General features: G+C 34.6%; 1 protein-coding gene across 3 annotated transcripts in view; it reads right to left on the minus strand.

Annotated features, from left to right (window-relative positions):
• LOC149795611 (uncharacterized) overlaps positions 1-23727 on the minus strand; it is a 60681-nt gene that overhangs the window by 13205 nt on the left and 23749 nt on the right. For 2 of the 3 annotated variants that reach the window (XM_089965439.1, XM_089965437.1), the window contains exons 6-11: positions 23046-23281; positions 21184-21201; positions 11855-12068; positions 10165-10357; positions 8132-8415; positions 2941-3187 (exon numbers count right to left, since the gene is read on the minus strand). In XM_089965439.1, the coding sequence (XP_089821565.1) occupies positions 2941-3187; positions 8132-8415; positions 10165-10357; positions 11855-12068; positions 21184-21201; positions 23046-23281 (1192 nt within the window). The remainder of the gene's footprint in view (positions 1-2940; positions 3188-8131; positions 8416-10164; positions 10358-11854; positions 12069-21183; positions 21202-23045; positions 23282-23727) is intronic. The other variant, XM_089965438.1, reaches the window with a different exon arrangement.

Genomic DNA, 23727 nt, shown 5'->3' on the forward strand with positions numbered 1-23727 from the left:
TTTGAGAATCCATCTTTTCATTGCTTATCCTCTTAAACTACTTAAGAAATTATTTCAGTGCTGAAATCCAGATGTGCAATCAGGTTTTACTTTTTTTCCCCTCATTCTGGAGACATATTCTGAAATAAAATAAAACCACTGATATTTTGGGAAATTCAGCTCGTCATTGCTTTTTTTACACTGATTGGAAGGTTTTGTTAAAACTTTGTAGGATAATATATAATTGGGGCAGATGTGTTTTAGGTTTTTTCTTTTGTTCCATGTTCAAGGAAATTTCTTGAAAGAGTATCAAGAAAAGGGTATCTTTTAAGAAATTAGCTTGTCATCACTTTCTCCATCAGTCTAGCTTACAGACAGAAACTTTAGAAGCAAGAGTTAGAGCAAATGTGTAGTATAGTTTTATTTTTTTCCTCTCATCTATTTTTGGGGACATTTCTTGCAAAATTACCTAATAACTGAGGTTATTTGGAAAATATATTTTGTCATCACTTCTGGCAAACTACGCCAAGTTCTTATCAATATTTTATTGACTAGATACCACAGTATAGCAAATGATGCATTCATACAACATTCAATTATTTCCACTATACATACTACAATTCAATATAAAATGCATTCATACACCATTCAGTTATTTCCACTATACTACAATTCAGTTTAAAATGCATTCATATACCATTCAATTATTTTCACTATACCACAATTCAGTACAAAGCGCATTCATATACCGTTCATTATTTTCACTATACCACAGTTCAGTACAAAATGCATTCATACACCATTCAATTATTTTCACTATACCACAATTCAGTACAAAACACATGTATACACCATTCAATTATTTTCACTATACCACAATTCAGTACAAAACACATTCATACACCATTCAATTATTTTCACTATACGACAATTCAGTACAAAACACATTCATACACCATTCAATTATTTTCACTATACCACAGTTCAGTACAAAATGCATTCATATACCATTCAATTATTTTCACTATACCACAATTCAGTACAAAACACATGTATACACCATTCAATTATTTTCACTATACCACAATTCAGTACAAAATGCATTCATACACCATTCAATTATTTTCACTATACCACAATTCAGTACAAAACACATGTATACACCATTCAATTATTTTCACTATACCACAATTCAGTACCAAACGCATTCATACACCATTCAATTATTTTCACTATACCACAATTCAGTACAAAACACATTCATACACCATTCAATTGTTTTCACTATACCACAATTCAGTACAAAATGCATTCATACACTATTCAATTATTTTCACTATACCACAATTCAGTACAAAACACATGTATACACCATTCAATTATTTTCACTATACCACAATTCAGTACCAAACGCATTCATAAATCTTTCAATTATTTTTACTATACCACAATTCAGTACAAAACACATTCATACACCATTCAATTATTTTCACTATACCACAATTCAGTATAAAACATATTCATACACCATTCAATTATTTTCACTATACCACAATTCAATACAAAACACATGTATACACCATTCAATTATTTTCACTATACCACAATTCAGTACAAAACACATGTATACACTATTCAATTATTTTCACTATACCAGAATTCAGTACAAAACACATGTATACACCATTCAGTTATTTTCACTATACCCAGTACAAAACACATTCATACATGAAACAATTATTTTCACTATACCACAATTCAGTATAAAACACATTCATACACCATTCAATTATTTTCACTATACTACAATTCAGTACAAAATGCATTCATACACCATTACATTATTCTCTATACCATAGTTCAGTACATAAAACATCCACCGAATTTTCAATTGCTCTCACTATATCACAGTTGGTTACGTTATGCACTAATAGAATTTTTAACCATTCCCACTATAATGGACTTTGATGCATTCAGTACATCATTTGTCTCTGGGCTTAATCCATAATGCACAGGATGAATGAGGTCTTTGCCTTCATCTTTGGTAAGTGATAATCCTTTTCCAGATTTTATTGTCATTTTGTAAAGGCTGTGTTGTTTGTTCTCTTTTCTCATGTTACAGTGATTACAACCCATGCACCAATCCACGAAGAGTAGCCATTAGCGCAGCCAGTTACATCACTTATTTATGGAGTTAAAACATTTACAATGTCAGTGAATTAAGCCTTTGGCTGTTGTCTCTGAAAACCTATTCTCTTTCTGGATGAATTATATCTTTTGACTGAATTAATGTTTAATTTTTGACACAAACATACATACACACCTTGAAATCTCAACAGTTGTTATTATATAAATGATCACTGATAACAGTAATAATCCACTGATAATGGACAGAATCTCCAACAAAAATACAAATATTTAACTCTGAAGGAAGAATTAATTAAAATATAGCTGAAACTGAATAAATAAATGTTACTTTAGTTAATTTTGCAATTCATCTACTGATACATGTAATAAAAATATTTTTATGTCTAGCACTGGGGCATCATGCCGCAGACAAATAGCATGATGTCCCACCCAGCCACATTATCCTGACACCAGGCCAACCAGTCCTAACACTAACCTCTTAATGCTGAGCACCAAGCGAGGTAGCTGTTAGTATCATTTTTGTAAGTCTTTGGTATGACTTGGCCAGGGATCGAACCCACAACCTCCCACATCTGAGGTGGGTGCTCTAACCACTAGGCCACAGGAGTGGTTGAATATGAATGAAGAAAACAATACATGTACAGTGACTGGGTATTTTTCCTCCTGAAACAGTATTGTATTTTTACCTTAGAAACTGCTCCTTTGCACAAATCTGTTATGATAAACCACCTGTCATGAGACTGCCTAATGTTGACATAAGGTCTGGTCTGTCAAGACAGGTCTTTTTGTACTATGTTCATTAAATTTTTGTACCTGGCTGAAAGTCTCTTCACTGTAGGTTCTTCTGATAGAGTGACCTCCCCTGCTGTTATGCTCTCTTTCCTTTTGCGTTTTGCCCTGGAGTCTCTCCCATCCTCCAAGACACCAGAGGACACTGAGGAGTGATTGGAGGCACTCTGTGATGAATCTCCATCAGTAAGAACCAAACTCAAAGATGGTATGGAACCTGGGGGCAACTCAACTATAGGTATACCACCTTCAGCTGTCAATGACGTCTCACCTAATGAAATTGACAAAAAAGTAACTTTGCATTTCTTGATGAGTCAGGTTTCATGCAATAAACATAGACTGAAAAGTTAAAGGAATTCAAGGAGGAAATTTTAATTTGCATCTCCTCTGACTGCTCTAATTAAAAAAGAAGTATTTTAGCATCTCATTACAGTGACAATATTACTAGGCCAGGTCAGGTAATCTTGGCCTGCCCTGACTATCTGCAAAGAAAATATCTGGGGAAAACAGATATGGGGAAAATACATTATAACCTGCACTCCAGTAGACATTTTACATTAAGCAAATAAATTTGTACCCATTCCTTACTGACGTCATCAAGAGTATGTCATAAAGTACTTCATGTCATCATGACTTAAGGTTTGTATATCACAAAAACACTCTAGCTAGCAAATATCAATTTTACCTTAATTTTACCATAAAACGATAATTGGTAACCTTTATTTTCATTAGGTTTAATTTAACTAAGGCAACACTCATGTCGTCCCATTTTCATTCCACTTCTTTTTTGTTTGGCTGGTCAAAAGCAAAAATAGGCTGGGTACCCAACAACAAGCCAGTTTGTTGAGTCAAATTTAACTATGCTTTGGAGAGGGATGCTAACAGATATTACAACGCTACAAGTCAGAATTTAATTAAAGGCATTCAGGAAAAAGTTTTCAGTTTTTTTAAGCCTCTCTCTACTTTATGGGACTTCACCTGATGTTCTAATAATGGAGATGAATGTTAGACAAACATTCTGACCATTTCTCAGATCATCAAATTTTACAACACAGGTCACAAAACATGACAGAAGAACATTAGAATAATCAGTATAAAGGAACTTTGTATTGTACTGCTTACCTGATGTCATTAATGTTAAAAATTATATTTCTCTACCTCTTAAATCCAGTCCTGCTAGAAAGACAACAAAATTCATCCTTCTGATCTATATCCAACAGTCTACTGGAATAATAACTCTTCCAAGAAAATATTAGAAATAACTTCCCTTGTCTCCACTAGGTGGCTACCTGTAAACCAGATTTTCATCAGCTTTAAGTTGGAGTAATAAATTTATGAGGATTTTTGCATTTGCAGAAAAGTGAGTGGCCTTACTCATAATGTGATTGGGTAAGTGGCTTTAATAATAATGTAATTGGGTAAGTGGCTTTAATCATAATGTGATTAGGTAAGTGGCCTTAATCACAATGTAATTGGGTAAGTGGCCTTAATCATAATGTGACTGGATAAGTGGCCAGAATCATAATGTGAATGTGCAAGTGGCCTTAGTCACAACGTAATTAGGTAAGTGGCCTTAATCATAATGTGAATGGGTAAGTGGCCTTAATCATAACGTAACTGGACAAGTGGCCTTAACCACAATTTAATTGGGTAAGTGGCCTGAATCAAAATGTGAACGGGTAAGTGGCCTTAATCATAATGTGATTTGTTAAGTGGCCTTAATTATAATGTGATTGGGTAAGTGGCCTAAATCATAATGTGATTGGGTAAGTGGCCTTAATCATAATGTGATTGGATAAGTGACCTTAATCATAATGTGACTGGGTAAGTGGCCTTAATCATAATGTGATTGGATAAGTGACCTTAATCATAATGTGATTGGGTAAGTGGCCTTAATCATAATGTGATTGGGTAAGTGGCCTTAATCATAATGTGATTGGATAAGCAGCCTTAATCATAATGTGATTGGATAAGTGGCCTTAATCATAATGTTATTGGGTAAGTGGCCTTAATCATAATGTGATTGGATAAGCGGCCTTAATCATAATGTGATTGGATAAGTGGCCTTAATCATAATGTTATTGGGTAAGTGGCCTAAATCATAATCTGATTGGGTAAGTGGCCTTAATCATAATGTGACTGGGTAAGTGGCCTTAATCATAATGTGACTGGGTAAGTGACCTTTATCACAATGTGATTGGATAAGTGGCCTTAATCATAATGTAATTGGGTAAGTGGCCTTAATCATAATGTGACTGGGTAAGTGCCCTTAATCATACTGTGACTGGGTAATTGGCTTTAATCATAATGTGACTGGGTAAGTTACCTTCATCATAATGTGAATGGGTAAATGGGCTTAATCCATGATGTAATTGGGAAAGTGGAGGAGAAAATGCATGACCATCCAACATCAACCATGGTCACCTTTCCAACAATGTTTTCATGTGAGGCTTTATTTGAAGGCTAAAACTACTCTACTAACAAAAGGCAGCACAACTGAAGGATAAAGGCTAGAAAATGTGATTACCATGCAGTGTATACAAGTGTTAAGAAAAATGCCAAAGAAAAATTCTAGGTAAATCCAGCAAAAGCTTTGAACCAATGCCTGTGATGAGGTTCTGCTAGCCTGAACAATGAGTCTAAGCTACCATCACATGACCCACCAAATTCATTTCTCTTTTCCAAAGGCTAAATCATGAAGATAAAAACTAGAGAAAGTCCACTGTGTGTGTCAGCCAACAACCTTGAATACTTTCGAACAAACAGCTGAAATCAAACTGCAATGCTGCACGCAGAAGTGACTAATCTTATGAGTTTAAATTTTCATGATGTGCTTTATCTGTCAGATCTCAAATACACAATCACCCACTTAAGCCAAGAGGCAAAAGCTTTGGGGAATAGTGTTTTGCTTTCACTCCTTCACCAGGAGCAAAAGTCTTTGCTGGACCTAACAAATGCTTTCTGCCAAAGGGATATAGTGAGGAGAGAGAGCAAATGACCAATTTTTGATTGCCCATGGACAGCACCTGGTTTTTGGCCATGTACCCTGGCTGCACCATTAAAACCACTGAACCATCCAAGTGGAACTGATGAGTCTGGGACAACCAAAAGGTTATCAAATTCAATCAGCCTGCAAGCTAAAGTAAATGCTATCAGAAGCACATCATGGATGATAGCAGCTTCAGCAACATTCTGTTCAAAGACTGAGACTTACATGGACTGAGCCATGTAGGAATCCATAAAATTAAATTGGGAAACAATGTGAGTGACTACAGCCAGTGAAGATCAAAGTGGTCAATATTTTATGAAAATCCCTGTTGTCACCTATATTCACTCCCACATGCTTTCTGAATGTGTTAGGCATTATGGAGCAACTGTGCATCCTTATGGACTGTAATTTATCTCGTTGATTTTGCCAGAGAAACTCTTGCACTTAACAATTCATTGTTTTGCCACAGTTACAAGAAGGTAGAGTTCTGGATCCAAGCTATTAGAAATAGGGTGCCATGGATCAGGATCCAGGCTATTGGAAATAGGGTGCTATGGATCAGGATCCAGGCTTTTGGAAATAAGGTGCCATGGATCAGGATCCAGGCTAATGGAAATAGGGTGCCATGGATCAGGATCCAGGCTACTGGAAATTGGGTTCCATGGATCAGGATCCAGGCTACTGGAAATAGGGTGCTATGGATCAGGATCCAGGCTTTTGGAAATAAGGTGCCATGGATCAGGATCCAGGCTAATGGAAATAGGGTGCCATGGATCAGGATCCAGGCTACTGGAAATTGGGTGCCATGAATCAGGATCCAGGCTATTGGAAATAGGGTGCTAGGGATCAGGATCCAGGCTATTGGAAATAGGGTGCCTCAGAACTGAGAGCCATCTGCAGAATGTGCATAAACAGAGAGATAAGATGAAGATCTCCATCAAAGAAGAGTTCAAGGAGTCACAGAAAATCCCTCTTGGAAATCTCTGTGTCATGCTGATCAATTTGGCAAGTCTGAAAATCTGTTGAATGCTCTTGATGGGAATATAAACTAAACTCGGACATGTAAGAAAGCTGTTAGCAAGATGAATAAATGACTTCCCCATGTACAAACAAGATTTCAGGTAAGACAGAAGTGAGAATAAGCTGTTCATATCTTGCATCAAAATCAAACTTACTATGTGTTTCTTTATGATGTCATTAAAATATGCCAGAGTGGCTGTTGTTGAAGTCAATGTTGTTGTTGTTGTTATGGCTTTAATGCCATTTTTCCGCACATGATAGGCTATACATGGTGCTTTAAACATCAGAAACGTTGGTAGAAGAATAAATGCAAAAAATTACTGATGAAAGGCAACACATGAAGTTACCATTGCGTGAAGGAAGAATACATACATAAAATAAGAAAGACTTTCCAGAAGGGTACCCAGTGTCCAAGTGGTCTAAAGTGCTTGTCTTTATTGATCAATGCTATCTCACCTTTGTCCATGTGGGTTGAAGTCTCAGGCTCAGCCAATGTGGAAATGTGAGAAAGCTTGTGAGTAGCTTCATGTGGATCAGTGGTTCTTACTGGGGCTTTCCCAAGTTCTTCTTCCACCAGTTTTACTGACCACCATGTATAGCCTATCATGTGCTGAAAATGGTGTTAAAACACAACAACAATTTTTCTGAAAGATAACTATATTTGCAGTGAAAGCTAACAGATTTTTGGAGGTAGAGAAAGAGGCTGATGCTTGCAAAAGTTTAAACAGGAAAACATTCAGCACACAAATAGCCACCGAGCAGTGAAAAGTGGTGATAAATTATAATAATATCTTGGAAGAGTTACTTCCCATAAGTACTGTTTTTTTAGTCTTTATTGTATATGGATGGAAAATGCAAATTTTTCATCTTTCCCAAAGTACTGTATTCAAGACGTAGCGGCCATTTAATCTAAATAAGCATTAATCAATCAATTTCAAGTTGTAGCTCTCTTAACTTTACACATGTGCCTGAAAACTGACCTAATGCAAAACCTTATCAGATGGACATAACTGAAATTATATGCTCTAAGCTCACTTGCGCTGAAGCAAAGCATCAAAACAGTTACCCAAATTCTATCACCAACAAGTATGCTATCCACATTTTTGATCCCATATTATTAGTTACTGAATGATAATTGCACTATTCCTCCACATCCCAAAGGTAACTATAAGTAATAAAATTAAAAACCCAAAGGTTTAACCCCACCTTCTAATTGTTCTATTGGATGTTCATCCTGGGTGGGTGTATCAGGCGACTCCAGGGGCAAGGCAGGTTCATCCTGGGTAGGGGTTGTAGGATCCTCTGTGTAGGATTCTTCTGGCAGTGGGATCTCCTCAACTGTAATCTGTTCTGTGCTGATGTCGATAGTCTGGGAAAAACTTGTGTCAATCTCCACTGTCTCTTCCATAATGACTGTCTCCTCATAAGTCTGGCTTAGCTGGGGTGTGCTGACCTTTTTATAGATGGGAGTGAACTCATCTGGCACATATCTAGACAATATAAAACATTGTTTATAAACCATGAAAGAACTGTCAAGGATAGAATGGTTCTAAATTTTAATATTTAGAGTTTGATGTATATATGCTCTGATATAGGTCAGTAGATCAATAGGGAATTATGATTCCACCTCATACAGAACAAGGCCAATACGTTGATGGAGAAACAGAGTTATGAGTTATAAAGGTCATAAGATCAATTTGGGACTCTATGTACTGATTTAAATACCAGAATGATTACATCAGATGTTTATAAATGTTGCTCAAAGGGAATTAATATTGAATTTATTAAGATGTCAAAAATATAACCGATGTAATTTTGGACACATGTAACCTTTTAAATCATCACTAATGAATCAATTAAATTTATGTTCAAGTTAAAAAGAATCCATGGTCTGTTTTGTTGGACTCATACTAATATGACAAACTTCAGAAGGTGGTTGTGAAAAAAACAGGTTTATTTCGTTATGACTCTAGGTCTTAAAATAAGTAACAGAAAGAAAGTGAAACCAACAATCTAAGTAAAATTCAAAAAAAAAGTTATTTCCCCAGAATACAAAGTAAAACTTCAAAAGACACTTATAGCATAGTGAATTAAACCCCAAATAATCTTAAATGTTTTATCACAAGTCAATAGGTATAGAATATTCTGAATGAATTCCAATAGCTTGAATGTCCTGATGTGATGTGACATGATACAATGATGCCATCCAGAATGTCTTTGAAGAGTTCTCAATAATCCCAAAGGAGTATTTAAGTCCAAAATGTAAATGAGCAATTCCTATAAATAATTGAAATAAATAATTCCTCCTCAAATTATATCTGAACACAACTACAAACTCTGATCACAGATTCCAAAGACTGATATGAAACAGGAAAGACTAATTGTTTGCCAAACCTCTTTATGTGCAAACACCCATATGACTTTGATGCAATAGATTTAAAACAGAAAAACCCACAAACTCATAAACAAGATCAGGCCTTGAACTCAAATTCAATTAAACAGCTTGTTTACTTCTAACAATAATGACAAAAGTGAAGTAGGCAAAAACTTCAACCCTCAATTACAGACAAAAGTGAAGTAGGCAAAAACTTCAACCCTCAATTACAGACAAAAGTAAAGTAGACAAAAACTTCAACCCTCAATTACAGACAAAAGTAAAGTAGGCAAAAACTTCAACCCTCAAAACCTAAGGACACAATATAGATATACATAACAATATTCATACAGAATTCCTCTGCCTGCCTCCAACAGCTCAATGAATACAAAATATTTTTATCAGAGATACAGAATGTAAGTATGTCAGGTAAATTTGGGTGTATATTTGTATAAGTACATGAAGTTACAGATTGAAGGTATATGAAGGAGGAGCCATAGCAGCAACAATTGTCAAAGAAAGCTTTGATGGGTTGTAAAGGACATTATCTAAAATGGCAAAAACACAAAATTTAACAACAATCTCCTTGAATATGTCTAATGAATTTCTCAGGACTATTTCATTGTTTATCAAAACTGATGTGGACTTTTTACGTCACAAGCATTCCAGACCTTTGACAAAGTTTACCATGTAACTCTGAGGTAGAAAGCACTATCATCTTTCTATCTTCAATTTAAACTTTAAAACAAAATTGAACAGGCATGTGCTATTTTTAATTTACAGGAATATGGACATGTTTCTACAGGTGAAAGAAATGAAAGTTTACATTAGTATTTGTTACATATACATGTTCATCACTGATTACCTTCTATTTCTAGTTCTCTGTCTACGTAAAGCTATTTTCTGCTCCTGCTTTTGCTCTCTAAGTTCTGCCTTCAACTCCTCTTTGGTTTTTCTCTTTTTACTTGGTATCTTCAATTCTGTTTTCTTTGCTGAATCTCCATCTACATCTGACTTCTCTGTTATTTCTGTTGTCATCTCCTCATTTACATTAGGTTCTACAATAAGTAACATGGTAAGCAGAGAGTTTAATTCCACATCACAATAATACAGATAAGGGCTCTGCAAATCCACTTACCCAATTCTAAGTGGGATACTTTTTAAAAAGTGATAGAGCACATACAAAATACATGATTCTAATATATACAGCTGGACTGCTCTAGTGACCTAAGTGCCTGAAGCGTCCGCTTCAGATGCAGGAGGTCACAGGTTCAATCCCCGGCCGAGTCATACCAAAGACTTACAAAAGTGGTAATAACAGCTGCCTCACTATGTGCTCAGCATTAAGAGGTTAGTGTTAGGACTGGTCGGCCTGGTGTCAGGATAATGTGACTGGGTGGGACATGATGCTACATGTATGTGGCATGATGTTCCAGTGCTAGACATCACTATAAACTGCCACACTGCAGACATTGTAGCAATATGACTGGAAAATTGTTAAAGCTATGCACAAAATCCTAATCACACACACACGCACACAGAGCTGTGTTAGACCTATTTAAAGACACAGCATTACACTGATTGCATTATGTAATTACATTTTATCTATATACCTTATAATTGCAGTTGCATCAGTTGATAAATGTAGGAAAGATTTCCATTGGTCAGAACATAACCATGTGATCAGACCCATTTGCATTTAGTTCTGTATAAACTGCACAGAGAACTACTTTATACTTCTATAAATAATCACGTGCAAAGGAACTAATGTAAACACTGAAATGGAGGTAGGCATACACAATGCATGCCTTTAAAACTAAATAAAAATGGTGGGTTTATATTTTATTTAGAAAATTATAAAAATTGATCAGACAGATTCAAATAACAAATCTTAATAATTTTTCTGAAGATAAATAATTCTTTCTTTGATTAGATTTGAGGAAAAAAGCTGGGAAACTCAAAATCTGCCAAGAAGAACACTGGGACTGTGTTGTACAGCATTTTTACTGTGGTTCATTATAAATGAATTTCAAACTATTGGCAAATGGATATAGGGATTGGGAGGAGCAGGGTTCAAAGAATAACATTATAACAATTGGATTCACATCCTACAATGAAAGATACTGACCTTGATAGTTACAATGTGGTGGTGGGTATGTAAAAATCCTGCTACTCCACCATCGTAACTGTCAGTGTTGATGTCTTGCACTGTTTGACTATTGACTATCGGACCCCCATCACTTTAACCATTTACCATTGCAAATGAATTTAAAACTATTGGAAAAGGGATATAGGGATTGGGAAGAAAAGGAAGTCAAAGACTAACATTATAACAGACGGATTCACAGTCCTACAATGTAAGTCAACGACCATGCTGTGTTTCATCCTATGGCAACAAACAGACATGCAAATAATCTGTTCACTTTTGGATATGTCTGTATATCACATAACATTTCTGAATTAAAAAATCTTAACTCCCATCTGACACAACAACAAATATAGTCCAAAAATAGAAACATCTTAAACATTACAATGATGAGATCAATTTCGTTTACCAGTGGATTCTTTCTGTGGCGTTTCTATCTTATCATCCCCTTCATTTTTGTCACTGCTGTTCTTTTCATCTTCCTGGCTAGTTCTGTCTTCTTCCTTCTTTCTCCTCCTTTCTTCTCTCTGTCTAGATTTCTCTTCCTCTCTCTCCTTCCTGCGTGCTTCAATGTCAGCCCTTCTCTGCAAGCGGCGCAAATAGCGATCCTCCTTCTCACGAGCCTAGAACAAAAGTAATTTTTTTTAGGTAGGGGAACTTGTTTATTAATAATTGTTAAAGAAGCAGCACAAATAATACAGACAAATAAGTAAATATGATCTATGAGATATCTGTAGGTAAACTAAACAAGCAGAAAGAAGAAATCAAAGTTACATCTTTTCATATAGGTCAGAGGTCAATCAAGGTCAAATACATTGTGTATGATCATAATCATAATCATTAGGAAAAGCATCAAATCAACAAATATACATTAAAAAAATCTTCTTTACACTAAATAATAAATATGTACCCAAACACAAAAATTCTGCTTTATTTGAGTAACTGACTACATGAAGACTTTCTCTATCATGAATGACCTCTGGCCTTAATGACCTTTTCAATATATAATGAGAAATGTGTCCAGATGACATACATGTTCCTGGCAAATCAAACAGAATTATATTTTAAAAAACTTCAAAATGCTAAGGAAAATGTTCAAGTCAAACAGAGCTGGTTATAACCGACTCAAAATTCTGACGAAAACAAAAGCTGAAAACTAAAGGAAGGTATTTTTTACATTAGGATTCAATCACAGTGGACAAATGCAGACGACACTACTGTCAAGGTCACTACTTTCCCCACCAGTGAATATGGCAAAGGAATAAACAATCATTTGTCATGACAACTGAAGTATCGATTTAGGTATCTGCATGACGAGAAATGCCTTTTACTTCTGCTGCATGTTTTGCAAGTTTTTTTTAAAGAAATGGTTCTATATTATCAATACTTGACACTTTGTGTATTTAAGTGTGTACAATAAGCTTCTGCATTCATATTCCTGTGCTGGGACACATATAAAGTACGAGAACTAAAATGTGGACAAAGATTTTTCATCAAATGTCAGGTTTAGTGTATATTCATATGAGCTCTTTATTGTTATAATGGGGGGTCAGCTTAGTTAAATGTATAACACTGTATCATTCCAATCGATTCAAATTTTGTTAACCTGCAACTCTGTTATCAAAATGACACTTTATCAGTTTCAATAAACTGTGATAAGTGAGTTTCACCTCCCGTCAATCACATCAAGAATATTTTAAACAATCTAATCTGATTGACGAATGACTCCTCATAAAGAAAAGCTGCAAAGACTTTTGTTTTCATCACTAAAATTTTTGGATAGAAATGTCTCTTTTCATTATATCTCTAATATTTTAGAACACTGACTTCTGTTTTCATGATATCACTAATATTTTAGGACACTTAATCTGTTTTCACTATACCACTAATATTTTAGAACAATGACTTTTGTTTTCATGATATCACTAATATTTTAGGACACTTAATCTGTTTTCACTATACCACTAATATTTTAGAACAATGACTTTTGTTTTCATCATATCACTAATATTTCAAATGCATGGTAGGAATGTCTGATGACCTTAAATTGCACCAGAATATAACTCTTCACTGAGAAAATCCAGGCCATTTTTTGTAAATGCAGGAGTGCTGCAAACAGCTCTCCTGGTAGTGTTGAGGAGAGTTAATCACTTTCCTCAAATATTTACATCATTTTTTGCAGCACTTGACATAATATATCAAACTAGTGGAACCTGTAAACATGTAAGTATTTAAGAAACTTATAACTATTTTTGTTTCTTCATGGACCCGTCTTAATCATTTTATGAGAATAAGATAGTTATCATGAACGAAAGTTCCTCTCAGTGAGGGTTAGATATGCTCTCTTGATAATGTGGACCTCTTGATAATGTTGACCTCTTGACAATGTGGGCCTCTTGATAATGTGGACCTGTAAACAGTGGAAGCAAAGACATCAGCAGAACTCTTCATAGGTATGAAGAGATCTTTCCAACCCTTTCTTCTCCCATTTCAAGAGGACAAATACAACCATAATTGCCTAAATGTGCAGAGAAGTCTATCTTGATTATTTCCAGCAAAGATGTGACTGGGACTGAGGATTCTGATTTACGGCAGACCTACTGAAGGAAGCTGTACTTTTGCACAAAAAAAGAGAGAAACATTTTTATGTAAACAATGCATGATGCTTGCTCCTTTTCCTACTGTAGGCCTTTAGTAGCAAATACTCATTTTAATTAAATGTTGGATCGGATTAAAATTTTGTTGTCTATATACATTCCATTACACCAGATATAAATGTTTTTTTTACAATCATTTTTGTTTCTTCACTGATTCTAAACCCACTCTGTCTGTCCACATAACAGGAAATGCAATAAACTTTGACGAGCCACTAGCCTCCACAAATTAGAGGACACGAGACAATACAAACCAATATTAATTTTATTAAACCTGCAACATCTAGTGTTTTATTGAATATGACACATTTTATGCTTAACCCATTTGGTCTTTTTGGTAAATGTTGCAATTGATAGCAAACTGGTATGATATAGCTACTTGCTTACTATTATTGCTACTACTACTAATCTCTCTCTTTATACACACACACACACACACATATATATCTATCTATATACATGTATATAAAATCATACAGGTTTTACTCCATGGAGATTCAAACCTGAGTCAGTAGTTTAAGACACCCATTACCTAGCCTAGCAGGCACCAACCTGTCAACCCCCTCAACCATGCACGCATCAGATAAATAAAGCTACAAAGTCGCATTCATGCTGAGCAAGCATGGTGATGGGTGCGATAATGCAGACCTGGTTTTGAATCCCTGTAGAGTATGATTTTAAAATTATCTAGCCTGTATGATAGTATTATATCTTTATTTTTAAAAATTCACTTAATGCTATTGAGCATTCTCTTGTAGAATCCTGGAATAGCACTGTCTGTTTCATTTGGTGTATATATATATATATATATATATATATATATATATATATATATATGTGTGTGTGTGTGTGTATAGCTGGAGTCAAAGCAAAGTTTAAAACGAGTGTCCAGATTTTAAAGTATGCAAAACTGTGGTCTTCTATTTTCAACTGATGCCCATATATCCTTTTTATTATTGGCTGAAATAAGCTGTGATAATAATTAAATGAAGAGTACACCAATAATGTCATGTTTAGAATAATTGTCTTTACTAAATTTCAGCTGTCATTCCTGACAGTCACTATTTAAAACCTGAATTAAATACTACTTTGTGTCTAATAAACCCCAAATGACTATTTGTATACATGTAATAAGAAACTTGTTATGGTATTTCTTTACAAATTTAATTTCTGAATCTTGCACAAGCACATGTCATGATTCATTAGTTCACAACTAACCTACTCCCATGTGGATAAAAGAAATCTCAATATTAAAGACATTAGAAGACTATGTCACCCTTTATTAAAAGAGATAAGCTCTACGTGAAAGTCTTCATCTCTAAGACTTTGTGTAATACTTCCATTGTGGAAAGAACTAAAACCTGCACCTTCCAATTTTTGACAATTTGAATCATATATATAACTTAAAAATTACTTTTTGGGGGTCAGTGAATGTAATATTTTAAGTTGTTTTCGGATAGAGAAAAAAGCAATTATTTCAGCAATTATTTAAGACATGCAGAAAAAATGATATTAACTTTCACAATTTTTATAAATTATTGTGCAATGAAATATTTTGACAGTTCATCAGATCTAGGTTGTGCAGTTTCCCTGTTTATAACATGCGCCTAACTGTGTGAAAATAGAATAGACCCTGCTCTGCAGGCAAATTATGCAAGTTCAAGCAGGTTTGGGTTAATGCTATCTGTAGGTCAAGTACGTGTTAGAACATGAACAAGTGAACTATGTATGAGGATAAAACACTCTGCTAGAGTATGATGCAAGAGTTTCAACATAAGAGTTCAAGGCCTTCTTTGAATGCAAAAGTTTCAACATTAGAGTTCAAGGTATTCCCTAAATGCAAGAGTTTCAACATGAGAATTCAAGGTCTTCCCTGAATGCAAGAGTTTCAACATTAGAGTTCAAGGTCTTCCCTAAATGCAAGAGTTTCATCATGAGAGTTCAAGGTCTTCTCTGAATGCAAGAGTTTCATCATGAGAGTTCAAGGTTTTCCATGAATGCAAGAGTTTCAACATACGGTTCAAAGTATTCCATGAATGCAAGAATTTCAACATGAGAGTTCAAGGTCTTCCCTGAATGCAAGAGTTTAAACATGAGAGTTCAAGGTCTTCCCTGAGTGCCTCAGAAAATATTTGCACAAATCATACTGCAGATTATCTTTATTCTTATATGATCATACTCTGGCATGCAAATTATATACCAAAAACCACCTAAAAAGAATAGATTTTCAAAAATAAAATCTGTACTCTAGCATCTGGTATAACAAAAATCCAGCCAGAACCAGCCAGATCATCACATAAAATCATCACTATAAATACCCTGAATGACCCATGGAATCATTATATAAAATCAGTATAATAAATACCCTGAATGCCTTATGGAAACATCATGTAAAATTATCACTATAAATACCCTGAAAGCCTTGTGGAATCATCATAAAATCAGCAAATAGATACCATGAATGCCTAGTGGAATTATCTTATAAAATCAGCACAGTAAATACCCTGAATGCCTTGTGGAATCATCATATAAAATTAGCAAAATAAATACCCTGAATGCCTTGTGGAATCATCATATAAAATTAGCACAATAAATACCCTGAATGCCTTGTGGAATCATCATATGAAATTAGCACAATAAATACCCTGAATGCCTTGTGGAATTATCATTTAAAATCAGCACAGTAAATACTCTGAATGCCTTGTAGAATCATCATATGAAATTAGCACTATAAATACCCTGAATGCCTTGTGGAATCATCATAAAATCAGCACAATAAATACCCTGAATGCCTTGTGGAATCATCATATAAAATCAGCACAATAAGTACCCTGAATGCCTTGTGGAATCATCATATGAAATTAGCACAATAAATACCCTGAATGCCTTGTGGAATCATCATATAAAATTAGCACAACAAATACCCTGAATGCCCCATGGACTCATCATATGAAATTAGCACTATTAATACCCTGAATGCCTTGTGGAATCATATAAAATTAGCAAAATAAATACCCTGAATGCCTTGTGGAATCATCATATAAAATTACACTATAAATACCCTGAATACCTTGTGGAATCATCATGTAAAATTGAACTATAAATACCTTGAATGCTTTGTGGAATCATCATATAAAATTAGCACAAAAATACCCTGAATGCCCTGTGGAATAATAACTGTCTGCACTGGTTCCTTTATTATCCAAGTGCACGCCATCAAGAAAGTTTGTTTCAAGAACTTCCTCTTAAACAAAAGTTGCTGTGCAACCCATTTCTCTCTGAGTTATGTTGGCTTTGATCTTTGGACTCAAAAATCAATTTGCTGTTTCCATACCTTTACTGCAAGCCTTCCATAAGGTCCATGTTCAATATCAGACTGGCACAATTTCTATTTAGTAACAAGAAGTATTTTGGTGAAAGCACACTGTCAATATGACTAGCCATCTAGAAAAAGTAGAGATAATAAGATTTTCGAGATGGCCAATGTGACAGTCATATTGGAAGTTACATCAGCACCATTTTAGAACCAACTAGACATCAAAAGGAGTCACTCAGTGAAAAACACCATGATGAAATGACCATTCATTCAGGAGAAATAGTGGTAACAATATTTTCAAGATGACTACTGTGACAAGGATACTGAATGCTTTAAGAGTACCAACTAGACATCATAAGAAGTTGTTTAGTAAATTACCCATGTTGATATGACCATCTATTCAGGTGGGGTGGTGATAATATTTTTAAGATGGCCACTGTGGTTGTCATAGTGGACATCAGATCAATAATATTTTTAAGATGGCCACTGTGTTTGTCATAGTGGACATCAGATCAATAATATTTTAAAGATGGTCACTGTGACTGTCATAGTGGACATCAGATCAATAATATTTTTAAGATGGCCACTGTGTTTGTCATAGTGGACATCAGATCAATAATATTTTTAAGATGGTCATTGTGGTTGTCATAGTGGACATCAGATCAATAATATTTTTAAGATGGTCACTGTGGTTGTCATAGTGGACATCAGATCAATAATATTTTTAAGATGGTCACTGTGGTTGTCATAGTGGACATCAGATCAATAATATTTTTAAGATGGTCACCGTGGTTGTCATAGTGGACATCAGATCAATAATATTTTTAAGATGGCCACTGTGGTTGTCATAGTGGACATCAGATCAATAATATTTTAAAGATGGTCACTGTGGTTGTCATAGTGGACATCAGATCAATAATATTTTTAAGATGGTCACCGTGGTTGTCATAGTGGACATCAGATCAATAATATTTTTAAGATGGTCACCGTGGTTGTCATAGTGGACATCAGATCAATAATATTTTTGAGATGGTCACTGTGGTTGTCATAGTGGACATCAGATCAATAATATTTTTGAGATGGTCACCGTGGTTGTCATAGTGGACATCAGATCAATAATATTTTTGAGATGGCCACTGTGGTTGTCATAGTGGACATCAGATCAATAATATTTTTGAGATGGTCACCGTGGTTGTCATAGTGGACATCAGATCAATAATATTTTTGAGATGGTCACCGTGGTTGTCATAGTGGACATCAGATCAATAATATTTTTGAGATGGCCACTGTGGTTGTCATAGTGGACATCAGACCAATAATATTTTAAAGATGGCCACTGTGGTTGTCATAGTGGACATCAGATCAATAATATTTTAAAGATGGTCACCGTGGTTGTCATAGTGGACATCAGATCAATAATATTTTAAAGATGGCCACTGTGGTTGTCATAGTGGACATCAGATCAATAATATTTTTAAGATGGTCACCGTGGTTGTCATAGTGGACATCAGATCAATAATATTTTACAGATGGCCACTGTGGCTGTCATAGTTGACATCAGATCAATAATATTTTTGAGATGGCCACTGTGGTTGTCATAGTCGACATCAGATCAATAATATTTTTAAGATGGTCACTGTGGTTGTCATAGTGGACATCAGATCAATAATATTTTTAAGATGGTCACTGTGGTTGTCATAGTGGACATCAGATCAATAATATTTTCATTCTGGCCCAAGTAGACCTCATAAGAAGTCTTCTGATAAAGACGCCATAACAGCAGACGTAGCAATAACAGACTCCTACCCTGACGGCCATAAGATCCTTTACGACCAACTTGACATTATAAGAAGTCTTCCAGTGAAATTCCATGCTGATATGACCATCCATTCACAATGAGTAGCCATAACAAGATTCTGAAAATGGACAATGGCTATGCTGATCAACAGATCACCACCATTTTTATCTAGGACCTAGCAGACATCATAAAAAAACTTTTGGAAAAAACCTCCTGTCAACATGTCTTTCCATTCTGGAGGAGCAGCAAAAACAAGATTTTTAAGATGACTGCTTAAGTGGTCATTTTTGACATCTAATGGGTACCATTTTCAGTTAGGACCATAACGAAGTCATGAGAAGTCTTTTAGTGAAAACCCAATGTGGACATAATCATCAATATAGGAGTAGTGATAACAAGATTTTCAAGATGTCCATTTTGCACATCAGATCAGCACCCATTACATCCAAGCAGACATCATAAGAAGTCTTCTAGTGAAAACCTCATGTCAATATGACTTCCCATTCCTGAGGAGTAGCAATAACAAGATTTTCAAGATGGCCATTGTGGCAGTCATATTGGATGTCCAAGTGGCACCATTTTCATTTAGAACCAACTAGACCATGGGATATGTGTGTATGTAAATATGTGTGTGTATGTATCATATATGATGTGTGTATGTAAATATGTATATGTGTATGTATCATATATGATGTGTGTATGTAAATATGTGTGTGTATGTAAATATGTGTGTATGTGTATGTATCATATATGATGTGTGTATGTAAATATGTATATGTGTATGTATCATATATGATGTGTGTATGTAAATATGTGTGTGTATGTAAATATGTGTGTATGTGTATGTATCATATATGATGTGTATATGTGTATGTATCATATATGATGTGTGTATGTAAATATGTGTGTGTATGTAAATATGTGTGTATGTGTATGTATCATATATGATGTGTGTATGTGTATGTATCATATATGATGTGTGTATGTGTATGTATCATATATGATGTGTGTATGTGTATGTATCATATATGATGTGTATATGTAAATATGTATATGTGTATGTATCATATATGATGTGTGTATGTAAATATGTGTGTATGTGTATGTATCATATATGATGTGTGTATGTAAAGCATCACATCATTCCTTCAAGTAAAAATCTTGTGCTAAATGGATAAAGGACGAAAGCCAAAAGACCATCTCAAAAACTCTTCTGGTCTATAACCAAAAGTGCTAAAAATCACGCATTTGAGAAAGGCAAAAGAACAGATTACTTCCCTTTATTTTTATACTAGCAAGCAAGATCAGCAGTTCACCATGGCCAACACCCAATGTAGCAGACAAGTAAAGCTGATTGCCTTTTTACCAAAATTACCAGAATTGCTTTATTAAATATGTGTATACATTTAAATTGTAAATGTTGTCATGAGATGATGAAAAGCCTGTAGGTATGACGATAATGCCAGATGAAAGCATAGCCTGTTTTACAACAACTAAGTTATCATTCCATTTGCTTTCAATTGACAAAGACTTAAAATGATGTGATAAAAATAATGAATTTCTTCTGAATTTGTCGCATTTCAACAAGAGATTTGGGGGACCATGTTTAAAATCTTTAAATCTAGTTAGTTGCATAATAGTTGAGTAAATTATAACATCAAGAAGCCAGCTTACATCTCTCTCTCTCTCTCTCTCTCTCTCTCTGGTATAATCAACCACTGAAATTGATGTACCATTTTTTAAAATAGAATTTCAATGGTTAATGCTTTTTAATTATTTTAATGACAAAACAAAAATCAAGGTAAAATTTATTTTATGACATACAGACCAGCACTTTCCAACATCTTGAATAGAAACTTATTTTAGTCTGTATGTAAATATTTGAAACAACAAAATTTTAAAACTGAGAAACAATCAATGACAATTTCAATACATCATGAAACAGATTAACAAAATAAAACAAAACTTACCAATTTCTTTAGTCTGACCTTTATGAAAAGGAGTGAGGTTAAATCTTCGCTCTCACTATTAAATAAATATTTTCAAATCTTCACTTAACAAGAGTATCATAAATGAAACATTGTACACCCGTTGTGTTTAATATTCCTCTATGTATTCACCTAATGCTAAATTTAATGTGTAAAAACCATTATTTTATTATCAGACTTACCATGAATGTGACCTCTAACCTTTTCACTCCAGAATCTGAGAGTTTCTTTATAACCCCAAAGTCTGGTCAAGGAACTTACTCTAGAACAAATGTTACTCTATAAAATCAAGTTCTTTTTATAGATACAATGACCTTAACCTTCATCCCCAAAATCAACAGACCTCTTCCATACCTTACATGCATGCTATCCACAAACTCTGCTCAATGTACACAATCTAGAACTAAAGATTTTGAAAGTCTTTTCATTCAGTGACCTTGACATTTCACCTCAAGACTCAAAACTCCATGGGCTTCCTTACTTTTAAGTCATCCACAAAGTTTGGTCCAGGTCTGTCATGTAGAATTAATTGTATTGTGCAGAAATCATATTCTTCCTTTCATTCAATTACCTTGACCGTTAACCATTTGATGCCAAAATGGACAGGCTTCTTCCTTACCCAAAGTATAAGCCAGTATAGTCTGGTCCTGGTAATGTGATATAAAACTAATGCTATAATGCAGCAATATTTTTTCCCCATTCAGTCTAAGTGACCTTGACCTATGATTCCAAAATCAAAAGGTTCTTCCTTAGGCCAAGTGTATCACCAAATTTTGTAACTGCAGATAATGTACAGCTTGAGTAATTGTGCAGAAACTATCTGTCTTCTTTCAGTCAAATTTACACTGATCTTTGATCCTGAAATTTATGCCAAGTGCAAGCCATCCACAAACTTTAATAACTGTAGATGGAGAACAGGTAGTTATTGTGAACAAATAAAACCGGTAACAGACAGACAACATTATAAAATAATACACTCGACTTTATGGCCGACTTATAAAATCTAACACACTCGACCTTATGGCTGATTTATAAAATCTAAATACCAATGCAGCAATCCACAGCCTTTGTTTACACTAACTCTCACTGCTAGTTCTTTATTCCATTTGTATAATTCATACTGCCTACAAACTGTTACAAACAAATGACCATGATCAATGAAAATAAAGTTTAATTTATGTCCAAAGCATAGCCTGCATTGTTTAAAATACAAAATATGACAATGACAGTTAAACATGTACAATACCTTAATGAATCCCATGTGGAATGGAATTAAAGTTGGAATAAGCAAATGCACAAGGCTGCAAAATTTGTCTTGCGATAGTTTTCTGAATATTAGGCAGCAAATTCACAACACTCTGATTGGCATATAACTGTGTAACTGTTATAAATTGTGTATTTCCCCTTGTTAGCATAAAATTCTGTCCATGTATGTTATAAATTGTGTATTTCTCTATGTTAGCATAAAATTATGTCCATGTATGTTATAAATTGTCTATTTCCCCTTGTTAGCATATAACTGTGTATGTATGTTATAAATTGTGTATTTCCCCTTCTCCCCAATTTCATTCAGATGATTCTAAAGAAAAGACGTACAGAATCTGAAACTGTTGACATAAATTTATAAGCTTGAGAACATCTAGAATAACTTTGTTGTGACAAGTTAAGGCCTATTTGTGCTAATATTTCTTGTAATATAATTAATTAACCAATTATTGATTCCTATGTAGAAATCTGAAAATTTTAAGCTGCACATACAAGGAACACAGACTACAAGATTCCTATCTAATGTTAATGACAAAACTGCAACTAAATTTTGTAGTTTATCATAAAACCCTACTTACAATCCTTGCTTTCCGTTCCTCGCGAGTTTCTTCACCCTCACTATCGCTGTAGTTATACTGAAGGGAGATTAATTTTCGGGGCTTTGGAGGTGTGTTTGTCTTTTTTGTGACTGGCTGGGTGAGTTTTTCTGGACTGGGCTGCTCTATCAAACTTGTGTTAGCCAGCTCGGGAGTTTCCTCCACCTCTTGCTTGATTTCGCATTCCTCACCACATGTATCCACCTCCATGGGTACTTCTAAATAAGAACCAGAGATAAGAATCATACAGGATTTGATTCTGTATGGCAATAAGATACATATATGTTCTGATACTATATGACGTTAGCAATGATATATGGTTTTATACCGTATGGCAATAAGGATCCTACATGGTTTGATACTGTATGGCAATAAGGATCCTATATGGTTTGATACTGTATAGCAATAAGGATCCTACATGGTTTGATACTGTATGGCAATAAGAATCCTACATGGTTTGATACTGTATGATAATTAGGACCTACATGGGTTTTATACTGTATGGCAACAAGGATCCTACATGTTTTGATACTGTATAGTAATAAAGAGACAATAAAGCTATACATCTAATGAAAGATGCTTGAGAGAATTTGGGGTAATTCATCCACCAAATGATGAGGAAGAATGCTGCAAATCAAATTCATTCAAGATCTTATCAATGCCG

Source organism: Sinohyriopsis cumingii, chromosome 7, assembly GCF_028554795.1.
Source record: "Sinohyriopsis cumingii isolate HCF-2022 chromosome 7, ASM2855479v2, whole genome shotgun sequence".
NCBI classification, from domain to species: Eukaryota; Metazoa; Mollusca; class Bivalvia; order Unionida; family Unionidae; genus Sinohyriopsis; species Sinohyriopsis cumingii.